Source organism: Sinocyclocheilus rhinocerous, unplaced genomic scaffold (genome assembly GCF_001515625.1).
Source record: "Sinocyclocheilus rhinocerous isolate Xijiao unplaced genomic scaffold, SAMN03320098_v1.1 scaffold1740, whole genome shotgun sequence".
In the NCBI taxonomy this organism is placed as follows: Eukaryota; Metazoa; Chordata; class Actinopteri; order Cypriniformes; family Cyprinidae; genus Sinocyclocheilus; species Sinocyclocheilus rhinocerous.
In genome coordinates this window covers 1,601,880-1,617,782 of record NW_015651446.1, presented here as the reverse complement: position 1 = coordinate 1,617,782, position 15,903 = coordinate 1,601,880, and the positions used below count along the sequence as shown (strand labels likewise).

The window sequence follows — 15,903 nt, the reverse complement described above, 5'->3', positions numbered from 1 at the left end:
AAACTCTGATAACTGTCAGAAATTGGCTCATTATGAAAACCTTTTTTTAAGAGATCGCATGCAAATCAATAAATTACGTTTTTCATGGAAGACCATTCAAAAGTAACCTTATATTCTGACAAAATACCCTTTTTTGCTATATCGCCAACATTTCCCCAATTTTGTTTTGGAGGACAGAGCCATTGGAATGAAGGGGAATGCTAACAAATTTCAGGTTTCTTCATTTTAGTGAAGACTCCATTGTTAGAAAGCTGATGTAAATAGACATATACATTGAATAACCTAACAGTTTTTATATGCAAAGCAACGTGAATAGCAAGCATACATATCTAGGTGTCTATCTGGTTTTCCATGTTAAAAGAGCACCACTTAAGACATTTAGATTTCTTTAAACATTGTCAGAGTAATCAGTGTACGCCTTGCAATGTAGGCTACTGTAGAATTAGAATCAAATACAGTAAAACAAAAAAAGTGAATGAGCCTTTGATTTTTTTTTTTATGAAAACATTCAGTTGTTCAGATCTCACAAGACCTTAGACATGGATCCTTTTCTTGCTGCTCCTTCTTCTATGTAGTATTTCTTTTGTATTTTGTTTTATTTCAGTGCATAATTTTACTGTTCTAAAGCACAACAGATAAAAGCAGAACTTTGTTGAAGTTTAGTTTTTTTCTGCAAATTCCATTACTTGTTGCAGCTTTGTATTTTCAGACCTACTATTCAAATACCCCACACATGCCTCAGAGAATGAGTCACTGGATGATTCTGGATGAACTCAGATGAAATATCTGTTCATTACAGTACACAGTGAATAGTCTATTAGAGGGGCGGCCCAAATAAAGGAAGCAGCCATGCGTTTCCCGCTGCTCTTGACACTGCAGGCATCATGGCTGACTGTTTGTCAGGCCACGCAGCACTATCCCACAACCTGGGGACACTACGACTTGTGCAAGTCAGAAGGCTACACGGACGAAGGCCCAATCTGGTATTACATGGCCTGTCAGCCGGAAGCCGCGGACATGACCAAGTACCTAAAAGTGTTTCTTGACCCACCCAACATCACCTGTGGAGACCCACCAGAGACCTACTGCACCCTGGTGAGTGAATGAATCATATGATTTCACCTACAGTGTATTTACTACTTGTTGTGGCTTCATCTCATTTTATATCATTTATTAATGTGCTTCACATTTGATATGCAAATATATTCATGGTGCCACATACAGACTATCACATACAGTTAAACAGTTTTGAAGTTGTGGGATTGATCTGCATATTCTACAACCAGTAGGAACAGAGATGCTCACAAATACCTGACAAAGTAGATTTTATTCATTTAGGCCATTATAACTGCTAATAAAGACTAGGCTTGCCACGATAGACGGTGTTGACGGTGATACCGGTGTTAAGCCGCAACACCGGTTACGTCACTTGCCCACCGCGTAATTCAAAAGTGAAAGTAAAATGCGCACGGCGCTTTTAAGCTATTTAAAAGCGAAGGAAAGCGAGGAAAAGAGGGAAAATTCAAACTAACTAAAAACGAACAATTGCTTTACTCCGAATTGCCGCTATTTTAAAGTGAAAGTAAAATGGGCACACCGCTTTTACAAGCTATTTAAAAGTGAAGGAAAGCGAGGAAAAGGGGGAATGCCCCGCCCCCGCGGTGATACCGGTATTACCGGTGTTGTCACACGCCGATTAACCGGTGGGAAAATGTCCTCACCGACACAACCCTAATAAAGACTCAAGAGTAGTGCAGATGAAACCTCAGTTAAAGTCACATTTGTGTCAGTGTAAATGGTGTCCACTTCCTGTGCCGGGTCATCGACTGTTTCAATTTATATGGTTAATTATCTTGTTTCATCTTTGGTGGAAGCCTTCATTAGGCCTTTGTGGAGAAAATGCTGTCTGTCGTTAACATTGAAAATGAGAACTAGAAAAGAGTTAGAGATAGAAGAAGAGAGAGAGAGACTGATGAAAGAGGCACTTAAAAAGTCTGTCTCTTTTTGAGGAGGTGAGCTGCATGTCTTTTATGGGCAAGTCTTAAGTGTTTAATTAGAAAAAATGTCATTTGTGCATTTACGCACGGTTCTTTGAAACTCACACTTGGCCTGCACTATTAGAAATTAGTTAATGGTTATCAGTGTGCTAGTGTGTGTGTTTGTGTGTGTGTTTTCGAAGACTCAATGCCTAACATCTGAAGTTTAACTACAGGTTCAGAGAGTGAGTGAGAGGCTGTTTACAGTATTTAAGAGGTGAAAATAACGAGTGGAGTGGGACAGTCCAATGAGAGTCCGCTGAGTGACAGAGGACCTAATATCTGGCGTGCATGGAGTAAAAAGTGAATTATTCAGTATGTTTTGTCGCTAATGTGTTTTATTCATAGGATACATTATTCAGAGCCATATCTGGGAGGCACTTTTGAAAATGCTGACTCTCTCTGATAGATTCTCAAGGTTAGAGCAAGGGCTGTTATCCATTTTGGAGGGTCACTGTCACAATATAGCTCTGCTCTCTGGTTTCCCAAGGGCCCATAGTAAAAAAAATTGACACATAATTTTACCCCAGCACACCAGTCAGTTAGTATTGCAATAACAGATGTTTCACAAACAGCATGCACTGTGGTCATGCCTGCCTTCATTCCTGGCCCCAGTATTACTTATAAAATGTCTGTGGCTGTTATAATAGAAATATAGTTCATAGTTGCAAAAACCCTGATTTAACAGTTGAGTAGACTCATAGGCCAAGTATAAAATATTTATTGTAAAACATTTCTGGTATTGCTAGTTGATCAGGCCCCCTTGTTGTTAAGCAACATAAATTGCAATTGTCCAGCCTTGAAATCCACTCGGTTTTCTGCCAGTGCATCGAGTCCGATCAATTTCTGTGCTGTTAGCCATAAATTGGCAGCAGACATTACATAGATATACTGATTATGCCAATAACAGTTTTTATGATGTCTGTAATCATTCTTTTATTTCCGGCTATTGCCATTAGTGTTCTTTATACAAGAGCTCAATCCTCCGTAATTGATTTCTACTCAGGCTGGCCATGGGCTTCTCTCTCCCTCCCTTTCTGAGGCTGCTGGGCTGTTTCCTCTGATTAGACCTGTAACAGCCATCGCAGGCAGACAGCGAACCCACTCCAGGCTGGAGAAAACCAAGCACTGGGGAGACCAATGCTTTACCCTGCAATCTGAAGTGCAGGAAGCTGGACAGATCCATTTGTGAAAAGCTTTTATACTGCCATGGGTGATGACCTTCTCTATGGCAAAAACTTGACCCTCGTGCCCTACACCACATAATAATGCCTGCTCAGACACTCTTTAAGTGGAATCTGTGCTGTAGACAGTGCTGTTTGTCTCTGAATGTTTGTGTACTTTTGTTGTCCGAAATTGTGGAATTAATGCCAAAGACTTCTAGACTTGGATAACATGTCATTGCAAGTCAGTTGAGGACGTATACTTTATCACACTTTGTGCACACTCACTAGTGGGGTGGTAGTCGGCCCCACTTCTCTATTTACACCAAAACACCTCAAACTTGCTCACAATCTGTATGTCTTATTCTCTGTCTCAACATCTAAACTTTTAAAGGAAATGTCTCTAACATTTTATAATAAATGCTCACCACCTCAAGCTTTTGGCCCTTTGAGCGTATCCAAAAAGTTGCCTTTGTATTTAACCTCTTGAAATTCTCTCATGTTAGACCTCTGCTCAGGTCTTTACACTGTCTGCCAGTAATTGCTAGAATAAATTTAAGACCTGCCTAAAATGCTGCTTTGGTCTGTGCCACCACTATCTTTAGACTTTAATCAAACGGCTCCAACCTGGTCACTGCTATCAGCCATTTCTGTCACCTTGCTTCCCAATTTCTCCATGTTCACACTTTTTTTTCCACACTTGCCTCTCGATATTGGATGTGAACTCTCTAACTATCAGTACAGCCAGTTTCAGTAAAAAAAAAAAAGAAGACCTCATGCACCACGATAAAGGATCATTAAAACAAATTTGGCAATGGTTTTCATATTTACAGTTAGATATAATTCAAAAAGCTTGTTCATCAGTCATGTGGCTTGACACAATTCAGCGAGACGCTCCTCACTAATGCAACAGCCTCAGAAGACCTCTCCTTTCATCATGTGATATTATACATCCTAGAAAGAAGAACTGAATGGCATAGCTGTTTTTAATAAGGATAATGAAACAATTACACAGTTAAAAAAAGAAAACTAGATTGTGGTTAAAAAAATCATAATGGCTTTCAGCTGAAGATTGTCCCATTGCAGCATTGCTCAAGCTTTCATTATTCTATAAAGTGACTCCGCTTTATTTATGTTTTGATATATAATTCTGACCTTGTCCTGCATATTTTTGAGTGATATTGCAGAGCTCAGGGAGTGATGGAAGACATTTTGGTTCATCAGCCTTCTCTTAGAGCAGTGCCATTCCTCAAGTGGCTTAGCATTGACATTTCAGTGAGATTTGAGTGTGCTGTCAGCTACAATATGCCTCCTCTCATATTTAAATGTGTCTCAATGAAAGCCGAGGGGAAAAGGCTCCTGCCAATACAGTGTAGTTTCAGACAAATGGTGACATTCAACTTTAATCAAATAGTTTATTCATGCCGAATTCATGCTGAGCGATTGCACAAAACCAGTCACAAAGCAGCTTTTCAAAAGTGCTGACTTTTATGAATGGACTGAGGCAAATATTTGCATTTTAACACTATTGAAAAATTAATTACTTTTCAATAGAGCTGTTAAACATCTGAGTAGTTGTGCCACATGATTGATATATTTATTTGTTTTCTTTTTAGCCCAGTTGTAGAGCTGATAGAAATCAAAGGCTGCTGTAATGGCTGACTAAAGTGGCTGCTTGGTATCAGAGCCTAACACTCAAAAAGTGAACAAATCAGATAGAATTATCAATCTTAATCAGGCGTTAGAACAACCCTCTAGAATAAAAATGTAAAGCCTGGTTCAGACTACACAATTTTTTTGTCGGTTACGTCAATCATTGTGTCAGATTATGCGATTTTGTCTCCTAAAATCTTGTCGTGTCGTGAACAAGAACCATGTCAGACTACACATTGCTGCCCGACCATTCACCGCTTGCCATCTTTAACGGCATGCGTGCTGTCCTCGATACGGTGGGAATAGACAGAACGTGCCATGAGTGTAAACAAACAATGGCTAGCAAACAGCTTTCTTGCCCTGTTTTGCCCTGTTTTATCATCAGAAAACAGAACACTCTGTCACGGTAGTCCCTCAAGGAAACATCATAAATGCAGGAGTATTATTGCCATAGCTCCACGAACATTTCCTCCATTGTAAAATTCCACCTAGCAGGACCGATACCATTGTCTCTCTTTTGTTTCGGAATGTTTGAAAGCATGTACAAAGGCGCTTCTCTGCTCCTATTGGCCATGTCACAGATGTGAGGGAACTAGTCGTGGACGATGGAAAAAAATATTAAACATGCTAGTCTTTCTGTGGTGAAGTCGTGAAGCATCGCAGACGTGGCATCGGTTGTCATGACACACTACACGAGATGAAACGATTGAATCTTGCCTCCCAACGCCCATTGTCGTTTACGAATCCCCACAACACCCTACATCAAGCAGATTGTGCCAAAATCTGGCTAAAATCGTGTAGTCTGAACCGGGCATAAGACATAGAGTATGTATGACATCGAAAGAATGCTTTGACGGTTTAGCTCTTTGAAAGTCTAGCAGAAACATATTTAATTTACATTTACATTCTTCATCATGTTCTTGATTTTAGACTTTTGTTTCACTACTTATGTATAGCACTAGTGGTCGACCGATATGGGTTTTTTGACAACCGATGCCGATATCTTGGAAAGCAGGGTGGCCGATGGCCGATATAATTTTATTTATTTTAATTAATATATAAGAAATTTTAAATCATTTGAAAATTTATTAAAAATAATTGTGTAAAATAAACATACTTATACTTTAGAAGACAAAGCATTTTTCACAAATAAATATTTAATAAAAATCTAATTGAAAAGGAAGTAAACACTGTAACCAACAGGGCACTCAGTATTCTGGGAAGTTTGTGTGCACTGGGAATCATATATATATATTTTTTCAAATAAAGCCAAGGTAACACTCATTCCCTTTCAGTCGGTCACTCTCGACGTCACGTCGGATGACCCTCGTTCCCTGAAGGAGGGAACGGAGACGTCATGTCCCGTCGCCACAGTTCCTGTACCACCGCTGAGCGGCCGGGTCACCGGCTTGGCTCCTCAGCGAAAACCTGAATATGCGTTGCATCTGCTGCCTACTTATACTCACGCTGTGATCAGCAGCAGCTGGATGCAATAATCGCATGCCAATGTGCATTGGCTCGTTTAGTTTACCCTCGAAGTAGATTGGTCCCTCTAAGCGAGATCCCAATTCGTCGGTCATCCGACGTGACGTCTCCGTTCCCTCCTTCAGGGAACGAGGGTTACATACGTAACCGAGACGTTTTACATATAGCACGCAATGAAAATGACATAAATATATGACGGTGGGCAAATGCATAAAGTGTAGCATAATTTGAAATCACGAGTTTAAAGTTTGTCGATCGCGCGTCTCCAGTGAAGCTGAACTCTCCTCCTGTCAGCATTCAATTCATATGGACCGACCGTCAAGCAGAGCACACGCGATCATGCAGGATACAAATGCACACTTCACAAGATCTCAACTAGATTTGACAAGGTCTGCAACGTTTGTGAAATTAAATGTTCATTAGTCATTCAAAGATTTGTTTAAATGATATAAATGCGTATTTGCTGAATGCTGACGGCAAACGAGAAAGTATTATAATGTTTGCCTTTCTATTACTAATAATATTAAAGCCGATATATCGGCCGACCACTATATAGCACTGCAAGAGTTGAATAATAGCTGTCCACGTCTGTACACTGTCAGCTGTTTGGTGGCTTGGCATTATGAATTAAAACAGCTGGGTTCAAATAGTACTGAAGGGTCTCCCTTGATGTGGGGCATCGAGCAAGGCACTTAACCTCTGCTTGCTCCGGTGGGCCTGCAGAATTACTTTGTTCTGACCCATCCCTTTGCCTGTCACAGAAAAGAGAAGGGCCATAAAAATTCTCTGGTTTTATGTTAGAAAATGGATCACCGGGAAACCCACTATCAAGGCTGAAGTGTGGAAATTGTACATTTGGTCTTCAAACAACTGTTGCAACAAAAAGATACGTTCAGAAAGGCATAGTAAATTGTATTATGCTTTATTAGCTGCTCTACATTGTGTGTCAACGGCTGTGCTGTTGAATAAGGTTTGACAACTGTCTTTGCATTCATATTGACACTGATCTATAAATAGAATGCTTATTCATTTTAATGCTGTGACCTAACTCAGGTAAGCATTGTCTTATCCATTTTATCTACAGTGACACCCGCTGACAACTTGTCATGTTATAGCGCCCCCTATGTAGCTTTGCACACCCCACTGAATAGCCACCAAATGAATATTTGCTATATAAGTTTAGTCATTCAGACGAAAATGCCATGACAGGATGGGTAGCAGATTGGACCATGACAATACACACACAGATCTGTTAGCCGTTTACCCTCTTTGAATTTATTCACCCTTGTGATATCGTTCCTGCAGTAACAGGAAGTAGTATTTCCTGCTGTAGAAGCTTCTTGTTCTTGTTCTATCTAACTCTAACAGGACATGGATTAAGTATACTGGCTGCTACAACAAGATAAGAATGTATTTCCCCAATGCTGCTATCCCATAATGCACGCTGACAACGTGTCTTCAGTTTTTTTGTACTTGCCGAAAAATAAGTAGAATGGAGAGGACAACAGAACCAGCCATTGGAAATTTCCCATTATATTATACAATAAAGTCCCATACGTCACACATAAATACATGCATATAGTGTACCATCTTATCTTTCTCTTGTAAAGGTTGGAGGAAGTACAGGTGGCCTAAGCTAAAATGATATTAATATAAAAATGTATCCTGACATTTACCATCACAGAATGGCATAAAAAAATATAACTAGTGAATGCGACTCAACTTGAAAATCATAATCTTAAATTAACGCAAACATTTCTGAGTCACCATCAAAGTGTACATTAGAATATTGGAAAATCATTTTGTCTGGTCTGTAAGTTGCTCTGTGAATATGTCCCACCGGAACACTTGGCCTGTAGATAATGAGAGCACCGAGCACATTTGGCTTCTAGTTTTTATTTATATGACACAGTGAATTTTCTTAAATGTATTCCATTTGACTAAGGGCTTCTTTTCTCTCTCCCTCTCTAATGCAAGACTAAACTAAATCCCTCTCCTGGTAATGGGGCTTTTGTTAGTTTCCACAGTTCATCACGCATGGAAAATTCTCAGCTCAAACCTTCTCTGAGGACGGCTTCTAAGAATAGGCAGAATTGTGTAGTAGCCTATCTAAAACGGGGCCCTGGGATCCATTTACTTTTAATTGCTGTCTCTGCCTTTAGACTACAGATCTTCCCTCTCTCCATCTTTCTTTCTTTCTTTCTTGCTTTCTTTCTTTCTTTCTTTCTTTCACCCATTCTATCTTCCTGTGTTGTTGTTGTATTTGTCTCACTCTCTGTGTTACTAGCACCATTATGCTCGTGTTGGTTGTGCAGACATGGTGACTATCACAATCTGTTTGGCATTTGAAAGCGTAAAAGTCTGCAACATGTAAATGATTCAATAAGCGCCAGATAATAAACTACTATCTACTCACACATTAAACATAGACTCATGGATCACACACTCACTAACTGCTAAGATATCTATAATAATTTACCCACTTGAATGAAACATCCTGTGTGCAGTACGAGGACAAATGCTTTTGGCACTGCTGAATTAGATCCATGAAGGCCGGTATCATTTACAGGACCAGATCCACTGTTCCAGCCACATTAAATGCCTGTTGTGCATGTGTAAAGGGACAGAGAGATTAAGTATGTGCGGTTTCTAGATGTCAAAGCCAAACCATTTACTAATTGGAGACAGACAGAAAGAGTAAAGGAAGAACCTTATTGATAAATAAATTGATCTCCTTAAATGGGCAATGGACCACAAACAGCGACATTTCTTGACCAAGGTGAAAGGGATTGATTGAAAAAGAAGACAAAAAAAAAGAAACTTCACAAACACACAATTCAAGCCATCTCTCTCGTTTTCTCTCTTTTTCAGAATGGTCAGTGGAGGATGGATTAATAGGGCTATTCATTTTCAAGGAGAGGAAAGAAAACGAAAAAAGCTGTCTTTTCAAGGATAGCAGGCGATGAGAAAAGGGCTGAGGAGGCTCTTTGCAGGCCTCGAGGGCTGGATCTCTCTTTCTGAGAGCCGTGTGAAGACAGAAAGAAAGAGAGAGACTCTGGCTGTCTTCACTGGCCCCCAGACAGAGCACCTCAACTGACTGCCAGATCAAAAATGCAATGATCTGTTACGTCTGTCCCAGGCAGTGCCGAGAAGATTCAAAATCAATAACAATGCAATCAGAACTGAGAATCAAATGCTAAATATTTCCCTAGACATTTGCTGCAGAATGACATTTGCTTTTTTGATGAATTGCTAATGTGCTTCTGAGCTTATTGCTAGTAGCCTACGGTCGACAATCAGGTTAGGGTTAGGGTGTAACACTGCCTCTGCAGAAGTGCACAAAATTGCATACAAATATTTTTGACACTTGCTTTATTTTATTCACTTAATGGATGTGTTCTACAAGTAAAAAACTTCCAGAAGAGCGCTTCTGACTCTAAATTCTGATTGGATTGGAAGTTATTATGTTGGCATATTAACTATATTTCTTAGAAAAAAATTGTTTATTCTGGTATTCATATAAATATAAATACATATGAATATAATACAATATTATATATATATATATATATTATATATATATTATATATAAATATATATATATATTTCCTCTAGGATTTTTCTCAGCTGTGGTGGCAGGACTGTTTCCCATGGACCACACACCCTTCCCCCTGGTGGTTAAATCTCCTCACCTCCCCACAAACTCAGAATTTAATTATTTTAACTAAAAAGTAATAAAATAAGAACAAATAAATAAATGACAAGCAATAGCACAAACAAAAACAAGATACAAATGAAATTAACAGTACTTTAAGTTTTCCAGGTAGGTCTAACAGTATTATTTAGGTACAGAATTACTTCAGAAACTGAACTCAACTGTAAAAAAAAAAAAACAGAATTCAACTGTAAAATAACACTGGATAGTCTTCACAGTCAGTTTCACTGTGTTTTGATTTTCAACGGTTTACATTCACTTAATATCCTATATACCGACTATGTTTAATATAAACTGACTGTTTACATGAATACTCACCAAGACGAGGCATTTTGACATAATTTTGTATGTATTTGGCCGTTTACGTTCAATAAGGCGCAAAACATAGCTCAATTCTGTAGTCGCGCACTGTTTCAGAGGCGCCTTTATGTGCGCACGCTTTGGGTGTGGGCGCACAGAAAACAGTGTAAGAGAGTGCTCGAGTACTGTATTGAGTTCTCTTTCACATCTTTTTGAGCTTGAATGGCTTAAAGTCGCTTGAATGTTTAAATTGGCAAGACTTAAAAGCACGTGCAAATGATACATTCCGTCTTCTGTTATAAGCGCAGAACCTGCGGAAATGAGTAGAATTATGCGCAATACCCGCGCCAAAATTTAAGTCCCGCTCTGTCTCCTCTGCTAATTCCTCGACTGTGAGATGATGTGTGTGGTGTCACTATGATGTCACTGAGAAGCTGCAGCCGTGACGGGGACAATTTTTGGTGTGGCGGCCCACTGATATATATATATATATAGTTTCTCTCAATAATGTATTTTTAAAATATCAATATTATTGTTACTAGCAATTTTCACGAACAGTCAGTTTCAGTCTTTCTTTAACTCATACACACTTTTTGATATAAATCAGTATTTACTGTGCAAATGAGACCAAAATTAGGAGAGGCCCAAGAGCTTTCATTTAATTAGTGAGACCCTGATTAAAAAACAGGAGCAAAATTACAGTTTCTTGGGAGGGTGAGGAGAGGAAGAGAAATGGACGTGACACTGAGCAGTTACAGAAGTGCTGTCTGTAGTGAGATTGTTAGCTCTTTATTGCTGCTCTCCAATCTGTAAATTGAGTCTGTTGGTGGATGGACTGCAGTGTCTGCAAGTCTGTGTCCCGTAGGTAGCAGCCAGCACATGTCTGGCATTTAAACCTCTCCCTTTCTACTCCCCTCTGTTTAGACCAGTGTTTCCCAACCGGGGTGCCGTCATGATGGACAATTTTTTTTTATAATATTAAAAATATCTGTATGACAGTATATTCTTCAGTTCTTCCCTGCTGTACCGAATATCTATACTTTTCAAAGTATCATATCGAAGTTAGAAATTCAAATATTGTGACAAAATTAATTTTGTAGGGTGCCACAAATTTGTTAAAATTTCCAATGGGTGCCGCGACTAAAGAAAGGTTGGGAAACACTGGTTTAGACTGACATTTTTTTCTCTCAAACTCCTCCCCTCTGCCCTACCTATTCTTCTTTTTTTTTCTGGAAAAAAGACCACAATCCACACTCTAGGAGCATGTCATTTTTTTTCAGCCCTGAAAATCTATTTGAATTGTTTTATATGGTTTATTGTATGAAAAAAAGTCAATTTCGTTTTATTTATGGGCATTTTCCACCTTCTCTCTGTGAATTACCTGTGGTTGTGACATCCTGACCATTCCAATTTCCAAATTACCCATTTCTTTCACTTACTAAATAGTCTGGTTTTACTGGGAGGAACTGATTATACCCCTCCTCTCCTTCACCTCCTTTCTTGTCTTAACCACTAACTACATAACTTGTCTAAAGCAGCATTGCCTTTAATTATATGCTTTTTTTTCATTTTAATTATCTCACAGAAGAAACTGAGGGCATTATTCATCGTTTTTATTGGCTATCCACATATATTCTTCAGGGAGATGTATCTTTGTCCATAGTTAGGGAAGACGACGTAAAGTGTAACTTCAGCGGGTCGTCGTTTTCAAAAGCCTTGGCTTAAAATGTATTACGCATCCTCACGCTGCACATTAGAGAATAGAAATGAAGTGATTTAGTGACACACATTGAGCCTAAGATGTTGCTCTGGGAGAAACGGCTCATCTTGGGGTGTGTTAAGGGGCTCTTTAATGGTGTTTAATGTGCTCGTTCTCTCCCTCCTCACCAAACTTCATAGCTCAAAACGACAGCCGCCATACTACGGGCTATTTTCTCTGATGTATGCTGGAATTTGTAGAAATCTCATTAGGGTCTTTTCTCATAGCTCCTATTGTTTCAAGTTGCTCTTTCACAGTGAAGCAGCCTTAGAGAGAGAAGAACAAAACATGCATGAGGAAAAACTTGTGAGAATGTAAATCTGTATTGAGGACCATCCAATCCAATCCAATCGGAATCATCTTCCCTTATCCAGAAAAACGATTACAAATGGCTGATTTTTTATTCAGGTTCAGGTTTTTTATCCCAAATCAGATGCATGCAAGTGATGATTCTGGCTCTTTAGAGAAGTTCTGCAGGTATTGTGAAGAAACAAGCGAGGATAATAGCGAAAATGGCAGATCATGGAAATAAATGTTATGTTCCAGGCTGTGCAGTGGATGTGATGTGCAGGGATGGGTTGGTGATTGTATTCAGAAAGGCACGGAAAACAAATAACGCGAGCCACTAAAGGGACATGGTTAGCTGCTTGCTAGCGGTAGCCTGTTACATTACAGTACATAAGATTTCACTTACCACATAAACAGAGTAAGGAGAGATGACCAAGGATGATGGCGAATGATTTACAGATCCTGAGCACCACTGACAATCATCTGATCTTGTAAAATGTGTGGTAAGTACTGCCGCTGTAGTTTACACAGAGCACATGCGATCGCAAATCTCGAAAGTGAACGTAAAAAGTGATCATGCATTCGCATATCCCCGCATATTAATAGTGGCTCCCTGATGCCCGCATTTTATATACAGTATAATTACCCAACGATATAACTGCGAGAGAAAGTATTGAAATATATATTTTCCCTGTGTTTCCTTCCTGCTGTGTGAGCTACTGAAATGAGCCGCACTGTGAAACAGCCAATCAGAGCAGAGCTCAACATTATTATTCATGACCCTTCCAAATAAGGTAAAAACAGACCATTTCATTCTAGGGACAAATCCTAGGGTTGTAAATGGACATGTAAAACCGTTTCTGGAGATTTTTTTGCCCTTACCTAAGCCACATACCTTCTATGTAGATATCAGGGAACAATTAAAAATATTGTATCAATGCATTCTCTGGCACCTTTAATAACTCATATGGACAGTGAATGTGACCTCAGAGAATATTAACAGTAAAGACGGCAGCTGGAAAATCACAGGTCAGCATTTACAGTATCTGACACAATATGTCTGGACCCTGCGGCATTCTCTGCTCATTAGGCAGTTTGGTGGTGACACCAGGGTCCTTTGTGTCAACAGTTGTAAAATCCCTCTGTTCATCATGCCAATAATGTTGTATTCATTTTCGATTTAGCTTAGAAACGCCTCAGCAATTAGTTTTAGTCCATCTTGAGCAAATTACACCCTGCTAATAATCCTAAACTCCTCCTAATGTATTTCCCCTCAAACATTTCCTCTAGAGTGAGCCATGAGTGCAGGGCCCATTATGGTTGCCTAAAGATGACGATGTAGTTTACACTTAACTAGGGGTCGACCGATATGTGTTTTTCAGGGCCGATGCCGATACCGATTATTACAGATCAAGTAGACCGATAACCGATATTTTGAACCGATATATACAGTGGGTACGGAAAGTATTCAGACCCCCTTAAATTTTTCACTCTTTGTTATATTGCAGCCATTTGCTAAAATCATTTAAGTTAATTTTTTTTCCTCATTAATGTACACACAGCACCCCATATTGACAGAAAAACACAGAATTGTTGACATTTTTGCAGATTTATCAAAAAAGAAAAACTGAAATATCACACGGTCCTAAGTATTCAGACCCTTTGCTCAGTATTTAGTAGAAGCACCCTTCTGATCTAATACAGCCATGAGTCTTTTTGGGAAAGATGCAACAAGTTTTTCACACATGGATTTGGGGATCCTCTGCCATTCCCTCTTGCAGATCCACTCCAGTTCTGTCAGGTTGGATGGTAAACATTGGTGGACAGCCATTTTTAGGTCTCTCCAGAGATGCTCAATTGGGTTTAAGTCAGGGCTCTGGCTGGGCCATTCAAGAACAATCACAGAGTTGTTGTGAAGCCACTCCTTCGTTATTTTAGCTGTGTGCTTAGGGTCATTGTCTTGTTGGAAGGTAAACCTTCGGCCCAGTCTGAAGTCCTGAGCACTCTGGAGAAGGTTTTCATCCAGGATATCCCTGTACTTGGCCACATTCATCTTTCCCTCGATTGCAACCAGTCATCCTGTCCCTGCAGCTGAAAAACACCCCCACAGCATGATGCTGCCACCAACATGCTTCACTGTTGGGACTGTATTGGACAGGTGCCTGGTTTTCTCCACACATACCGCTTAGAATTAAGGCCAAAAAGTTCTATCTTGGTCTCATCAGACCAGAGAATCTTATTTCTCACCATCTCGGAGTCCTTCAGGTGTTTTTTAGCAAACTCCATGCGGGCTTTCATGTGTCTTGAACTGAGGAGAGGCTTCCGTCGGGCCACTCTGCCATAAAGCCCCGACTGGTGGAGGGCTGCAGTGATGGTTGACTTTCTACAACTTTCTCCCATCTCCCGACTGCATCTCTGGAGCTCAGCCACAGTGATCTTTGGGTTCTTCTTTACCTCTCTCACCAAGGCTCTTCTCCCCCGATAGCTCAGTTTGGCCGGACGGCCAGCTCTAGGAAGGGTTCTGGTCATCCCAAACGTCTTCCATTTAAGGATTATGGAGGCCACCGTGCTCTTAGGAACCTTAAGTGCAGCAGAAATTTTTTGGTAACCTTGGCCAGATCTGTGCCTTGCCACAATTCTGTCTCTGAGCTCTTCAGGCAATTCCTTTGACCTCATGATTCTCATTTGCTCTGACATGCACTGTGAGCTGTAAGGTCTTATATAGACAGGTGTGTGGCTTTCCTAATCAAGTCCAATCAGTATAATCAAACACAGCTGGACTCAAATGAAGGTGTAGAACCATCTCAAGGATGATCAGAAGAAATGGACAGCACCTGAGTTAAATATATGAGTGTCACAGCAAAGGGTCTGAATACTTAAGACCATGTGATATTTCAGTTTTTCTTTTTTAATAAATCTGCAAAAATGTCAACAATTCTGTGTTTTTCTGTCAATATGGGGTGCTATGTGTACATTAATGAGGAAAAAAAATTAACAAATGATTTTAGCAAATGGCTGCAATATAACAAAAAGTGAAAAATTTAAGGGGGTCTGAATACTTTCCGTACCCACTGTAACCTCTAAATATGGTGGTTTTTTTCTGGCGGTATTTTGTGATTTATGGAGCGATTAAAAGAGAGATCCCCTCAGTAAAAGCCTTTAACTCTAATATGTAAAAAAAAAATTGGACCAGGCTTTATGCAATGTTCAGTTTATTATTCTGGAAATATATGCAAATGAGTGCATATTTAATTAGATAATGCAACGTTTGCATATGTGAACATAATGTTACAGAAAACTTAAAGGCTTCATTTGGCCAAAAAATTTAAATTGTCATCATTTCCTTACATCAAGTTGTTCCAAACCTGTATGAGTGTTTGAGCACAGAAAAATATATTTTGAAGAGTGTAGGTAACCAAACAGTTGATGGTAGCCATTGTATTTTTGCATACTGTGGCTACTGTAAACCATAAACTGTTTGGTTACCAACATTCTTCAAAATAT

The 15,903-nt window shown here is 39.5% G+C and overlaps 1 protein-coding gene across 4 annotated transcripts in view; it reads left to right on the top strand.

The window, feature by feature from the left end:
* Nucleotides 1-807: 807 nt before the first annotated feature.
* LOC107712825 (netrin-G1-like) overlaps nt 808-15,903 on the top strand; it is a 99,631-nt gene continuing 84,535 nt past the window's right edge. For all 4 annotated transcript variants that reach the window (XM_016518189.1, XM_016518187.1, XM_016518188.1 and 1 more), the window contains exon 1: nt 808-1,095. In XM_016518189.1, the coding sequence (XP_016373675.1) occupies nt 850-1,095 (246 nt within the window). In that variant the 5' untranslated portion in view covers nt 808-849. The remainder of the gene's footprint in view (nt 1,096-15,903) is intronic.